Source organism: Scyliorhinus canicula, chromosome 9 (assembly GCF_902713615.1).
Source record: "Scyliorhinus canicula chromosome 9, sScyCan1.1, whole genome shotgun sequence".
Lineage (NCBI taxonomy): Eukaryota > Metazoa > Chordata > Chondrichthyes > Carcharhiniformes > Scyliorhinidae > Scyliorhinus > Scyliorhinus canicula.
Genome location: NC_052154.1, coordinates 19,824,921 through 19,840,500, shown reverse-complemented (window position 1 = coordinate 19,840,500; position 15,580 = coordinate 19,824,921). Strand labels below are relative to the sequence as shown.

The 15,580-nt window shown below is 46.5% G+C and overlaps 1 protein-coding gene across 2 annotated transcripts in view; it reads left to right on the top strand.

Annotated features, from left to right (window-relative positions):
• The window catches only part of LOC119971132 (putative phosphoenolpyruvate synthase), a 167,233-nt gene that overhangs the window by 35,936 nt on the left and 115,717 nt on the right, over window positions 1-15,580 (top strand). For both annotated transcript variants that reach the window (XM_038806299.1, XM_038806297.1), the window contains exons 4-5: window positions 1,641-1,709; window positions 11,362-11,475. In XM_038806299.1, coding sequence (XP_038662227.1) covers window positions 1,641-1,709; window positions 11,362-11,475 — 183 coding nt within the window. The remainder of the gene's footprint in view (window positions 1-1,640; window positions 1,710-11,361; window positions 11,476-15,580) is intronic.

Genomic DNA, 15,580 nt, shown 5'->3' with positions numbered 1-15,580 from the left:
CTTCTCTCACCTTACTCAATCTAACCCTACCTGTACATCTTTGTATTCCTATCTCCCTCGCTTACTTTTCTAGCTCCTGCTGTACTATTTGTCTCATCCACTTCCTGTGGAAGTGAGTTCAACATAATTAAAGTAGTTCTTGGAACAAAGCCACCCAATTCCATAGGATTGTCACAGAAACAAACTTTATTACACAAAGTTAGAGAAGTAAAACAAGCTACTATACATATACACTTTATGCTCTTACATTCAGAATTAACATGGGGCACACATGAATTAACAGACAAGCTGTGGTTGGACACACCACACGAGAGTAATTGACAGATACATCTAAGCCGAGTCCTTGGATTTCTCAAGAAGCCCCCAGGTGTTAGTCAACAAATCTCATTGTAAAAACGGTTTCCAATCTCCATTTTTAAAGACCATGGGGTGTTTTGAGGCCCCCCCTCTCCCACCCAACCCCACCCATCATCGCCACTGGGAAGCCTACTGGCGGGATAGGAAGGCCTTACTGGAGAGAAACTCTGGTCCTTGCCTTGGAATTCAATCCAACTTTCGCTACCTCTTCAAAATGCAAAATTAAAAGCTTTAACGATTTAAAAAAGAATCCTGTTCGGCTAAAATTTACTTCAAATTATTGTTCTTAAATTGAGCAAACACTTCCACCAGGAGTGGAGTTTAAAACTTTTCGCACAGCTAGTATACCAAGATACTCTCAGCATCACAGTGATAGTGCCTTTCATATTTTAGTAGCCTCCTCTAGCCCTGTTACCCTCCGTGATCTCTGCATTCGCTCAACTATGGCTATCTGCGCATCCTCGATTTCAATCACTCCTGCGCCAACACCAGCTACTGGGTAGAATCATTGAATTTACAGTGCAGAAGAAGGCCATTCGGGGCATTGAGACCCCCCCCCCCCCCCCCCCCCCCCCCCCCTATCCTCGTAACCCAGTAACCCAACCTAACCTTTTGGACACTCAGGAAGCATTCCCCCTGACCGGCACATCTTTCGCCTGTGGGAGGAAACCGAAGCACCCGGAGAAAACCCACGCAGACATGGGAAGAAGTACAAGCTCCACACAGACAGTCACCCGAGGCTGATATTGAACCTGGGACCCTGGAGCTGTGAGGCAGCAGTGCTAACTACTATGCCACCATGCCGCTCCGGTCATAGAATTTCCATTCTAAACTTTCCATTTTCCTTTCAGACCCTCCTTAGAGTCTGCCTCTTTCATCAAAGCTTTGATCGCTTGTCCTGTACTCTTGTATTCAAATCAGGATGAGATTTTATTTGATAACTCCCCTGTGAATCACCATGGGGGTTCAAGGCGTTGTATAAATGCACGTTGTTATTGCAACAATAATCCCCAATCTTTCTATAGATTCACATTGGTGTTCTTGGGAACAAAATACATTTGTTTGGTTCAGGCCATTGGTGCAATGCTTCAGTGGATTTGAAAACATTTACGTGTGTGTGTGTGTGTGTGTTGATGTGTTGCCACTGCAATTCATCTTCATTAGTCTTCACTTCAATTATGCCCCCTTGAAGTTTCACCAACAGAGGCAATTATGAAACAATTATGTCTGGCAAGTACTCTGTTAGATTTTCACTTGCCTTATTTTATGTCTTTGCTCTTTAGAAGGGGGCTCTACAGAGATAACTGGACTGAAGAGGAAGGGGAGCTTCTGCATGTCAAGTTTACTTTCATGTAAGTTGATAATTTAATGGAAAAAGTTGCTTCAAGGATCCTGTTTGTGAAACACCTCCAGCACAGATTTTTGTGGTGGAAGTGGCCCAAAATTGTAACACGGGAATGGTGAGGGGGCATGTTTTGTGCACGCATGATTTATGGAGTCAACTGACCATTTAAATCAGTGGCTGCCAACACTGAACTGGGATTTTGGTAAGTCGTGAATGTGAAACATAAGCGTGCAGATTAGACCAGATAAGAGAAAGTTTGAACTTTGTGGATTTATTTAGATAGCCAGGATACCCCTTTGGAGAGGGAAAGTACCTCCTGAAGCATTATGGGGAAGGTAAGGAGTCCTTTGGAATTATTAATAAGAGACATAAATGTGTGTAAAAAAATACAGAAACTTATTCTTGCCAAGCTCACTTTAGGTCTCAACAGACCTCTCTGCAGCACTGCAGTCTCACGGCGCCGAGGTCCCAGGTTCAATCCTGGCTGTGGGTCACTGTCCATGTCAAGTTTGCACATTCTCCCGTGTTTACGTGGGTTTCACCCCCACAACCCAACAATGTGCAGGGTAGGTGGATTGGCCACGCTAAATTGCCCCTTAATTGGAAAAAATGAAATGGCTACTCTGAATTTATATTAAAAAGTAATACCTATTGAAGGATCCTGTCAAAAAAGACCTGTTAAAACTGTCAGGAGCACCTGTTAAGGTCACTGGTGCTGTGAAACAGCAGTGCTAACCACTGTGCCCAGGTGCTGCTATGAATTCAGATGCTTGTTGCAATAGGGGATTTGGCACTTGAATGAAATGTTAGTTATAAGGCTTTATTTAGTTGAAGGAAAGTAATGGATTCTTATGAATGAGGATATTTTTTTCAATATTGTGAAGTCTACAATAAACACTTGTAACTTTATTTGCTAGAACTTTATTTAAGCTGATCTCTGGATGAGGCCTGCCCTTGGTGAATGCCAGCCAAGTTGGCGTGGTATGTGTAAGGACCATGGTGGTGGGGGGAGGGGTGTTTGTGTGTGGTGGGGGAGGCGGGGGGGGGGGGGGTGTTTGTGTGTGGAGGGGGATTATAGGTCAATATGCGTTCGCAATAGGGACTATAAAGGACCATGGGTGGGTGTTAGGGGATAGACTGTCATAGGGGCTGTAAGGAGTCATAGGTTGGGCAGGACCATACTTTGACATGGATGGTATGAGAGATTGGGACGTGGGTGGAAGGGCGTGAAGTGGCATGGGTTGGTATGGGTGGAGTAAGGGATGCGTGTTGGGGGAGGGGCGAGGTGAGACATGAGGCTGGACAGCCATTTTTACAGATTGGGTTTGAGGAGCTGGGAATTCTCCCATCTCTGTGCACCCAAGACAGGGGGAAAAAAATCTGGGCCTTGCACCTGAACTAAATCCGGAAACATCTCTAAGTTTATGCAGCAGGTAGCAGAAAAGACCTTAACAAAGAAATACCGAGATTTGACTCGTGGTGCGCGTTGAGTTAACTAATCTAGAGATGAAAATGCTACAATTTCTATGGGGTGAGGGGAGGGATGGCCTGCTTGCGTGCTCCTGATGGCAAACAAATAATTCTGAATGGAAATCCTTGCTGAGGACTTTTAAGTAGGAGCTGCTGTGGCGTTCAACCATCCTGCACAAGAACAATCAATATTAATCAGCGTGGTTAGCCACATTCCTCTTTTGCAAGCAGGCTGATTTCGAAAATGGTTACAAGCAGAAGGAGGTCATTCTGCCTGGTTTATGTTGGACAAGCTAGTTCCACCCTCCTGCTGCTCCACTGCAACCCTGGAAATTCATTTCTCCTGAGTTAATTATCCAATTCGCTTTTGAAATCCAGGATTGAACCTGCCTCCACCACCCTCTCAGACAGTGTATTCCTGATCCTAAACATGCGCTGCACGAAAACGGTTTCCCTCATGTGGAATTTGGTCCTTTTCCCATTCACTTTACATCTGTGACTCCTGGTTCTCTACCCTTCCACATTCGGAACAGTTTGCCCCTCTCTAGTCTATCCAGACCCTTTACGATTTCCAGCACATTGTAGCAAATTTCCTCTCATCCTTCTTGCCTCCAAGGAAACCAATGCCAGCTTCTCCCATATAACTGCAGTCACCAAAAACCGTTTATGGAATTATTTTCTGCACCGTTGGTAATGCCCTCACATTCTTCCTAGGATCACTGCCCAGAGATGGACACAACACTCCAGTTGAGGCCTCGTCAGTGTTTCACCATAACCTCCTATTTTCTGTACTCCTTACCTCTCATCATGAAGTCCAGGATCCCGGATGCCTTATTAACCAATTTCTTAATTTGGCTTACCACATTTACTGGTTTCTGCCCGTTTACCCACATACACATGATAATGTGTCCTTTATTTTATGTTAGTTCTTCCCTTTCTGCTTCTCAAAATGTGTAACTTCGCACTCCTCTGCATTACATTTCACTTGCGTGGGGCGAGATTCTCCGCAAATGCGGAGAATCGTAAAGGCTGCCGTTGGACAGGCCGTGACCCACGGCAGCCTTCATGCCAACTTCCGGTGCCGATTCTCCCTCCCGGGCGGGGCTAGGAGTGCGGCCCCGTGCGTCACGGCGGCGCGGCCTTGACAACCGTCGTCAAGGCCGCATGTCAAGCGTCATGCCGGCTGACGCGGCCGATGATGTCGGCCGTGCATGCGCAGGTTGGACAACGCCGTGCATACGCAGTTGGTGTCTTTTCCCTCAGCCGCCCCGCAAGATGTGGCGGCTTGATCTTGCGGGGTGGCGGAGGGAAAAGAGCGCATCCGTTACGGACGCACGGCCCATGATCGGTGGGCACCGATCGCGGACCTATGCCCCCCTTGGCACAGCCGTGGTACTGCCGTGCCAATCGGGCCCGCAGATGCCCCAAACGGGCATCTGGCGCCCGTTTCACGACGGCAGCGAGCAAGTGTGTTTGCCCGGCCGCTCGGCCCATCGACCTTGGAGAATCGCCGCTCGCCGTAATAAACGGCGAGCGCCGATTCGTGGCGTGGGTCGGGCGTGGGGGGGGGGGATATCGGGAGGACGTGAAAAATGTTGGGAGGCCATCCCGCTATTCTCCCACCCGGCATGGGGGGCGGAGAATCGTGTCCGCAGTGTCTTCCAATTCCACCAGCCTTTCTATGTCCTCTCAATGTCCATCTCTGTCTTCTGCACAGTAAATAATACTTCCAAACCTTGTGTCACCCGTGTATACCAAGTGGTCACATGATGATACCATGAATGGCTACTTAAAGGGTCATGTGACAGGGGCTTTGGAGCACTCACTGGAGTGCAGGCAGAGTAGAAGCATGTAAGTGTTGGTCAGGATACTGAACAAACTGAATATTGTTGTTATAAGTTATTGGTTGCCAGTCATCTACAAGCAGATATTTGCAATAAACAAAGGGTAGCAATGTTGGCCTCACGGAACCCAACTACCTACTGTGTTCCAGTCCAAGCTCAGTTGTTCACCAGCTCTGCTTCCTTCAATCAGCTAATTTTGCGTCTGTTCTATTATTGTCCCTTTTATTCCCTGGGCTTCTCCTTTGCCAACACGCCTGCTTTGCGGCACTTTATCAATCGTCCTTTTGGAAGTCCATGGCCATCCCAACGACTGGATTATCCTCATGAAGGCCCTCCATGAAATTGGTTAAACATGATTTACCCTTCACAAACCCATGCTGCTTTCTTCAATTAATTGTTGGACTGTGAATGCTGTCCCAGCCTGTCATTACTCAAAGCTTCCCCACCACTGAGGTTAAGCTGGCTTGCCTTCAGTTGCTGAGATTTTCCTTCCATCCTTCTTTGAACAAGGGGAGGGGAAAGAAACACAAATTTGTACTGACTTTGTAAACTTTTGAGAATATTCTTTTGAGTGAGAGAAATGAAATAGTGAAGCAAAGCTGTGGAAAATGATGCCTTTATTATTCCGTCATGTTAAATAATAGAAACAGCTGTTGCGGTCAACCTGGACATTATTATGCAATCCAAGACATTCAGTTCATCAATTGGAGAGCCGGACGCAAGTTTCCTGGAAATCTGCCTGGATGTTCCTTTCTGAGGTGTCAGAAATGGAAACTCATTCAAGTGGCCAAGGATTCCGATGGCACAGATTAGCCACTTCCCCTCCGTTTGGACAGAGTGGGACATTCTGAATTTCTAAACTGGGAATTGGTTGCAGAAGGGAGGATAAAACATAAGGGATGAATTTGCATCGAGCCACTGCTCGCCAGGCTGTTCAATCGGCTTCACATTCAGCAGGGAGCCCAGAATTGTGAGAAGCCAGCACAAGTTAAAGTAAGTCAACAGCACTTTGAGGTCGCTTGCACTACTTAAAGGGGAGGTGACAGAGGATGGAAAAGGAAGTGGAGATCCTTGCAGGATTCACTTCTATGTAGATCAAGACCAAATATTGGCACACACAGAGAAGTTGCTCCAATTTTTGTTTTCTTATTCGTACATGCCTTGGGTTGCTTTATTCCGTCATGTTAAATAATAGAAACAGCTGTTGCGGACAACCTGGACATTATTATGCAATCCAAGGCATTCAGTTCATCAATTGGCGAGCCGGATGCAAGTTTCCTGGAAATCTGCCTGGTTGTTCCTTTCTCAGGAGTCAGAAGTGGAAACTCATTCAAGAGTGTCGCTGATTGGGCCAGCATTTATTGCCCATCTCTTGATGGCGTTTAAGAGCCAACCGCATTGCTATGGATTTGGAGTCACATGTCGGCCAGACCAGGTAATGACCACAGATTTCCTTCCCTCAGGGATATTAGTGAACCAGGTGGGTTTTTACAACAATTGACACAGTTTCATGGTCACCATTAAACTTTTAATTCCAGACTTTTTCAAATTTCCCCGTTTGTCATGGTGCCAGAGCTTTACCCCGAGTCTCTGGATTACAAGTGCAGCGACAATACCACTACGTCACTGCCTCCCAATAGACACTCTGCCAGAGGGCACAGTGGAGGAAGTGCAAAGAAGTGTTGGAGACCCATGACACACATGGTCAGAAAGCAGTTCGACCAGAATGTTGTGGTGGTCAATCCATGGGCCGAGATTTTATCAGACCCAAGGATTGAGCTTGGAGGTGAGGTGAGAGGCTGGTAAAATGCTAGGGCAGCTGCATCAGGACAGTAACTTAGCTGCCGACTGGAAGCAGAGGCCATTTAAAAGACTAATCAAGGGGCATTTTCTTTGGTCGCCATCATTTTGCCAGCGACTGAGTGGCCCCTTGCTGCATGGGGAGGCTTTCAGTTGCATGAGTGAGCCGGCCATTGGAGCTGAAGCCATTAATCCCTAAGGAAGGGAGATGCAAAATGGAGGCATCCTCTGGAACCTTCCATTGCCACTTCAGGAGATGCCCCCATCAAAAACCTGCTTGACCTGGTAGGAAAATTGTCTTCCTTCCCTGTGAGGATGCCTCAAAATGGAGGCGCCCTCCTGTTCATCTTTCAGCCTTATCAGTGACCACCTCTAACTGGCACTGCAGAAGCTGCAGAATGGTCAGTCCTGTGATTGGTGAAACAGCAGGGAGAGCCAGTCCACCATGCTTAATTGGCAGCATATAGTCCTGGCATCGGGGGCTGGATTCTCCGCCGGCGGGATGCTCCGTTTTGCCCGGGGGTTTCCCGACGGCGAGGGGCTGCCCCACAATGGGAAACCCCATTGACCAGCTGGCGTAATGGAGCATCCCGCCGGCTGGGTAAAACAAAAATATGGCGTGGCGGGACACGGAATCCAGCCCCAGAGCTTACCCCAGTCGAGAAAATCCCAGGCTAGGAGTTCTGCCAGTTCTCTACTGTTACTTATTCTCTCTCTCTTACTAGGTTTCATCTCGAGTGTGTCAGAACTGACCGGGGTAGGGGTCCGGTTTTCACTAAATGCCCTTCCACAGAGTTCACCCATCTTCCTTGACTATCCTAATTCTGACTATGTAATTGTTTCACCTCATGCTGTAGACACCTCGTTTATGGTCCAAATTATTGGTCGAAAACCTGTACTCACGTCCACCCACTTGAATCCCGGCCATCATGTGGGGTGACTAACCTCCCAATTCAGGCTCAGGCTGGATGTTGGAGAATTGGGTTTGAATTCGGAGCAACTAAGTCACTTCTTATTGATGTCACCCAGAGGGATGCAAAATGTTGTCTGTAAATGATCAGTCACTTCAACCAGTTTAATACTAAAACATTTGACCTGGGTGCCCTTATTTGTGAGATGAACAAAGACCATAAACACAGGTTCACGGTTTAATCAGCCAATGGATGAGAGGTGGGTTGACAAGATGGACACAGAGGAACCTGGCATCCCCTTTGCACAGCGGTTTGTGCAGAGCTTGATGCCCATCTTTTTCATCATGGAAGTGGTGGCCAACTCTATTTGTACACTTGTTGAGCCAACCTTGATCCAGTTAGCAGACGTATTGCTTTAGCACGCCAAGGTCTGCTAGATCTCATTGCTTGTGGCAGCATGACCTTCGCTGTAATTGTACTTTAAACATTTTCATTTACGGGATGTGGGCATCGCTGGCTAGACCAGAATTTATTGCCCATTCATAATTGCCCTTGAGAAGACGGTGGGGAACTGCCTTCTTGAACCGCTGCAGTCCCTAAGGCGTAGGCTCATGGAGATCCAGGATTTTGACTCCGCGACAGTGAAGGAACGGCGATATATTTCCAAGTCAGGATGGTGAGTGGCCTGGAGGGGGATCTCCAGGGGGTGGTGTTCCAGGTATGTGCTGCTCTTGCCCTTCTTGATGGAAGCGGTTGTGGGTTTGGAAGGTGCTGCCTCAGGAAACGTGGTGAGTTACTGCAGTGCATCGTGTAGATGGTACACACGGCTGCCACTGTTCTTCGGTGGTGGAAGGATTGAATGTTTGCGGAAGGAAGAGCAATCAAGTGGGCTGCTTTGTCCTGGATGGTGTCGAACTTCTTAAGTGCTGTTGGAGCTGCACTTAACGAAGAAAATGGAGACTATTCCATTACACTCCTGACTTGTGCCTAGTAGATGGTGGACAGGCTTTGGGAAGTTACTCATCACAGGATTCTTAGCCTTTAACTTGCCATGGTATCTATAATATTTATGTGACCAGTCCAGTTCAGTTCCTGGTCAATGGTAAGTCCCAGGATTTTGATTGTGGGGGATGCAGAAATGGCAATGTCATTGAATGTCAAGGGACGATGGTTAGATCCTCTCTTGTTGGGGGAAGTTATTGCCTGGCACTGTGTGGCATGAATGTTATTTGCTATTTGTCAGTCCAAGCCTGGATATTGTCCAGGTTTTGCTGCATTTTGACACGGATTGATGCAGCATCTGAGGAGTTGCAAATGGTACTCAATATTGTGAAGTCATCACTTCAGATCTTATGGTAGAAGGAAGGTCATTGATGAAGCAGATGTTTGGGCCAAGGACACCACCCTGAGGAACTCCTGCTGTGATGTCCTGAAGCTGTGGTAGTTGACACCAACACCATCTTCCTTTGAGCCCGGTATGGCTTCAACCAGCGGAGAGTTTTCTGCCCATTCATATTGATTTCAGTTTTCCCAGTCACTCTCACGTAATGTCTGGCATTCAGCTATTTTGTCCATGTTTGAACCAAGGCTGTAATGAAGTCAGGAACTGAGTGACCCTGATGGAACCCAAGCTGAGCGTCCGTGAGCAGGTTATTGCTAAGGAAATGCTGCTTGATAACACAGTTAATGACCCCCGATTTTGCTGATGATCGTGAGTAGACTGATATGGCAGTAATTGGCTGGGTTGGATTTGTCCTGTTCCGTGTGTACAGGACATACCAAAACAATTTTCTATATGACCTGGTAGATGCCAGTGTTGTAGCTGTACTGGAACAGCTTGGCTATGGGTGCAGTAAATTCTGGAGCTCAATGTACTATTGCCGGATTATTGTCAGGGCCTTTACAGTATCCAGTGCCTTCAACTGTTTCTGGCTGTCATGTGGAGTGAATTGAATTGGCTGAAGACTGGCTTCTGTGATGCTGGGGACCTGTGGAGGTGACCGAGATGGATCACCCACTCAGCACTTCTAGCTGAAGATTATTGTGAATGTTTCAGCCTTATCTTTTGTGCAGATGTGCTGGGCTTCTGCATTACTGAAGACTGGGATATTTGTGGAGCCTCCAGTGAGTTATTTAATTGACCACCACCGTTCACGGCTGGATGGAGCAGAGATTAAATGTCATCTGTTGATTGTGGGATTGTTTAGCTCTATCTGTTACTACTTATGCTGTTTGGCACAAAAAAGGTCCTGTTTCGTAGCTACACCAAGTTGACACCTGACCTGCCCTCCTGCACTCTTCATTGAACCAGGTTTGATCCTCTGGCTTGGTGGTAATGGTAGTGTGGGAGATATGCTGGACCATGAGGTTACAGATTGTGGTTGAATACAATTCTGCTGCTGCGGATGGCCCACAGAATCTCATGGATGCCCACCCAGCCTTGAGTTGCTCGATTGGTTTGAAGCTCCATTTATCACAGTGGTAGTGCTGCACAACACGATGGAGGGTGTCTTCATTGTGTGGTCAGATGCATCTATGGCAGGTTTCAGCTGCCCACATGTGCATAGTTTAAGCCATAATTATTTGCACGTTTGTTGTGTATGTTTGCACAATCAGCTGAACATTCAGGAAGTTACAGTTACAGTACATCCCAGAGGTGACCCACAAAGTGATGTGCAGTCAGGGGCACTCTGCACCCCAGGTAAACCTATATTCCTCACAGAGCAGCTTGCTCACTCTGCCTGCTTCTCTGCCATAAGAGAAAGAAATGCATTCAGCTGTCTTTGAACAGAGAGGATTAGTAATTTCCCTTTTGTGATAGTAGATGTGGAACTGCGCAATGTTGCAAATACTGTATATCCAGTTCCACACGAGAAAGAGCCACAGCATAAAAGTACATAGCTATGGTCACTTTCACACCCACTGGCAATATGGTTTTTGGCCTGATCTGAGATTACAGTTGTCATTATAGCAGGTGACAGATTCTAGTGACCTTTCCTGAGCACAGTGCTAATTGTGGCAAATGCCCAAGAATGTCTTTTGAAATCCTCTGAATGCATTAAGACATATTATCATAAAATATTTTTGTCTAATGCCCTCTGCTTGTTAGACTTGCATTTATCACATCTTTTGGAAATAACAGCCAATTGACATGTAGTAAGTTTCCACTAGCCCCCATGATGGGTTCATCTAGTTTCACAGCTGTTGACTGGACATTAGCCAGAATCAAGTGAGACCATGGTTTGAGGCCAGATCTGAATGATCTACATCTTCAGAAGCATATCCTTCACTCCGTCAAGTCTGAGCTACATACACAAGTCCAAGAGTAAGATTTGAGTCCATAACTTCTCACTTAGGTGTAAGAGTGTTACAACTGAAACTAGCTTTGAAAAGCTGTGTACACAATTATTTGTCAAATCCGCTGAAGCGCATGGATGGGATTTTCCTGCCCCTGACACCGATGGGCATTTTCCCAAGCAGGACAAGAACGGTTCTCCAGATTTTCCTACCCTGCCCATGACAATGCCCGTCAGTGTCCGGGCCGGGAATTCCCAGGTGTCTGTGAAAGCAAACATTCAGTTTTATTCTTATAAAATTGACCAGATTTCTCCTTTCTTGTTTATTCTCTCATCAGCTGGACGGCCTTTTCCTCTGTGTTTGACTTTGACACGGATCTTCACCCCAGTGCCATTGCTCAGGCCATTGCCAAGGAGAAGTGGAACAAAAAGTTCTTTGAAAACCTGAAAGAGTGAGTAGAACTGGTTTCACACTGAGGAAGATTTTTACATGGATGAGCAGTCCAACTCCTTTTCAAGTCCAAAGATGTACTTTAGTTGGAACCATGCTAAATTGCCTTTTAGTGTTCAAAGATGTGCCGGTTAGGTGGGGTAACGCGATAGGGCGGGGGAGTGGCCTAGGTCGGGTGCTCTTTCAGAGGGTTGGTACAGATCAATGGGCCAAATGGCTTCCTCTGTTCTCAGGATTCTAGGGAAGTGTACAAAAACCTATGGCAATAAGATGATAATTTCCCATAATTTATACCATTATTCCAGAGTCTACAATTGGAACTAGGAAAATGTTGAAGATTGGGGCCAAAGTCTCACAGCACCTCCAAGACCAATCATCTCATGCTGTATAATATATAATGGATGTCATTTTAAAACGATCATTGTTAGGCACCCAATCAAAGGTTCTTGAATTGAACACTCGCGCAGAAAGGACAGAATTTTCCAGCCTCCTCCCCCCCTCTCCTCCACCCAACCCTGCAGCGTGTTTTCCAGCAGTGGAGGCAGCTCGCAGTTGGAACACCAGCTGGATTTTCCGGTGCCTACGGAATTTTGCGTGGCTCACCCATCCTGCCGACAGGACAGGGAACCCGCTGCGGGGGAGGGGGGTGGGTGGATCTTCGGCAGGACCAGAAGATCCTGCTGCCAGGAAGTGCTGGAAAATCCCACCCAGAGTTGGCTGTCCAATTTAAAAGGAAGATCGTGCATTATTAGTGTCCTGTCGCGAGATGTTACCAATGCCTTCTGTATTCTCAATTTGAAGAATATGACTTAATGGAGTCAGAGATCTGTCCAAACTTTTTTTTCCTCCTTCCTATCAAGTTGGCACCCTCTTTATTTTGAATGTGTAAATGGATCGCTACTTTGAAGGAACCAAGGGTGTCGGGCTATGATTGCCTCAAGCACAGAATAGTCAGTCGCTAAACATCTAGGCTAGGTACCAACAAGTTAACAAACAGAAAATGGTGCAATGCACAGCTTTCAGCTGGCGCCTATGAGAAAGGGCACAATAATGTTCCAGGATATCATTCCTCAAGTGCTGAATGTGTGGTTTGGCTGTGTATTTGAAGATTTTTCATGTATTCAATGTTGTGTGAGGATCTCAATGCCAGAGTGCTAGCTGAAGGAGCACTTTTCACTTCAAATAATACCTAGCCCTCAATGGGAGAAGTTTAAGGAAGTAAATACTGGGATACTTAAAACAGGACAAAATGCTATCCACAATACTATTGGCAATAGTGGAAACGAAAGTTTCATTTAGAGTGATACAAATGTCAAGTGGTTAATATGGATGTAAATGGAAGTCAAGTTATTAGTTGCGAAGCTTTAAAATTGCAGGAATGAGGTTTCCTGGAACAGGATTTCATGTCGAGTTTGGAGCCCTGTCCATTTCAGTTTAGTCCTGGTGGCCAGCACCAAATTGTGGGTCCATTTTTAGGCTAGAAAGACACATTGATGGCTCAAAGGTGGTGGATTCTTCTGCTCCCTGTCCTGCCCCACAGGGAAACTAACATGATCTGTGGGATTGTTGACATGGTTTTGAAAGAATGACAGAGAGTTTTAACATTACTCATCTGCCCAAAGGAAATTTTGGAATGTGGTCAGGCAGTTCACCTGACTGCACTTGTCTAGATATTTCATAATCCTGCCAGTTTTCCTTCCACTTTGGGCTGCCTTGTTCCTTTTTTCTCGCAGTACTGCTTTGCCTCACAGGGAAGGTAACAAGTGCCAGTCAAAGGTTAGCGGTTTGAAATTTAGCAAAATAAGGCAATCAACAAAATAAGCAACCCAATAACAAAGCTCAATGGTTGGCAATTTTCAGAAAATGATGTCAATTTTCAGAAAATGATGTCAATTTACCCCTTTTCCAATGTTCTTACCCTTCTCTATTATTTTTTCCAGTAATGATCCCAAATGTTTTATTAAAAGACTTTTGCCATTTACCACATCAAAAATCCTTTCTAATTTTGAAAGTCTTTGAATCCACTTCCCCTTAATGTTCCCTGTTCTTGAGGAAGGGAAAAATATTTGAATCTACTTCAGAACTTCTCACTAGTTTACACATTTTCATTCGCCGACGAGATCACGTTTCTTAATTTTCCCCGCCCCTCGCCAGTGAAGCTCATTTTAATGAATTTCACTAAATTTAAATATGATCAAAGGGTTTCATAGCCATATGTTTCCACCCTCCCCCCCCCCGAACTAAATATTCATACCCATTGCCGAGGTTCACGACAGCTAACTAAGACCGTGGAGCACTCGGAGGGAACCCGCCAGGGGCACCAAGGTTTGTACAGCCCCCATGGGGGGAGGGGGAATTGCACAGATTGGCATGGCCATGTTGGCAGTGCCAACCTGCCAGTGTCAACCTGGGCCAATTGGGCAGTGCCAACCTGGTGGTGCCAACCTGGCGGTGCCAACCTGGCGGTGCCAACCTGTGCGAAAGGGCAGTGCCTAGGGCAGTCCCTCTGGAGATTTCCATGGGAGGGTTTCCCCTTATATGTGTTGTGGAGGACTGATGCCTGTGAGGGGAAAGAGTGCCGCGGGACTGCGGCAGTGGTGGGGGATAGGGGGGAGAGTGCCACCGAGATTGCGGTTGTGAGCATGGCGAGTGTGGTTGAATTGTTGCTTCTGGCGGGGTTGGGGGCGATGCTGGGGGGGAACAGGGTGCCTTATTTTTGTAAGGTCGGTGTTGCGACTTTATCAGCCCCCCCCCCCTCCCCACCACAATGATACCGTAAACCATGCCCCAGGATTTAATTTTGTCGGGTTTCCAGAAAATCTGGTCTGAAAACTCGACTGTGCGCCTGGAGAGATTCCCGTCAGTTTTCAGTCAGAGCCTGACGCTGAAAAATTTAGGGAAAATTCCACCTTTCATATCTCCATCCCTTAATCCAAGATGTTTAAAATAGCAGTTGGCCCCGAGGATCAGGCAGGGTTTAAGATGCCCCGCTGCCTTTCATGTGAGATATTAAACAGAGGTCCTATTCACCTCTCGGGATGGGAAAGTCATTATTGAGTGAAGTGTCCTGACCAAGGTATCCCTCAAGCAATGCCAATAACAAAAGCACTGTAAGTCCCACCAACACGGATGGCTAGACCGGGCATCTGCGGATTGCCAGTGACATTTCACTGTGCCCAACCTGCCAGTACATCTCTGTACATGTGGCAAATGCTTTTATATCCATATGGACACCTGCCTGCAATGAATATGGCTGGGAGTTTTGGTTTAGGCTGAAAAAAGATAAAGCCAGAAATATGTTAATTAGGGACAGGGGCATGTATTCTTTCAGATTCCAATGCCGGCCAAGCTCAGTAACAATAGACTGGCCTAGTGTACTGTGTGCATCTCTGGCTCATTTATCAGATTGTTGATTATGGCAAAGAGGATAGTGCAGTGTTTGTGGTGTCTGTCTCTTTAAGACAGCACAGCAGAAGAGGGTCACCGGACTTGAGGGACCAATAGGAACTGAGAGTGAGTGATCACCCCCAGAGAGTGGAGGCCCTTCCAGAATACACCTGGAAACCTTGTACGAAACATGCAAGGGACAGAGTAGCAGCTCCGGTCTGTTCCAGGGCAGCCTCATGCTGCAAAATCTCCTGTACCAAGTTAATCTTTATTAATAAACACCTTCTTGTTCTGAACAAAATCTAAAGTCCCTTGACAACGTCAGAAGTGTGCCACAATACATAACAGATAGGCTGAACCCCACTCTCCCATGGTTAAAACTAATCCCTTCGGAGACTCTTCTCACACAGAGGTTGCAAGAAATCACAAGAACCCAAATTAGGAATAATGACACTTGGGCGACTTTGGAGATTGTTTGAGTCATAGAGAGTCGTAGAGTCATATAGCACGGAAATGGACCCTTCGGCCCATCATGTCTATGTCGACCATCAAATACCAATCTATACTAATCTCATTTTGGCTGATCAAGAACCATTAAAAGATGCTGCACGGGGCAGCATGGTAGCACAGTGGTTAGCAGAGTTGCTTCACAGCTCCAGGGTCCCAATTTCGATTCCTGTCTTGGATCACTGACTGTGTGGAGTCTGCACGTTCTCCCC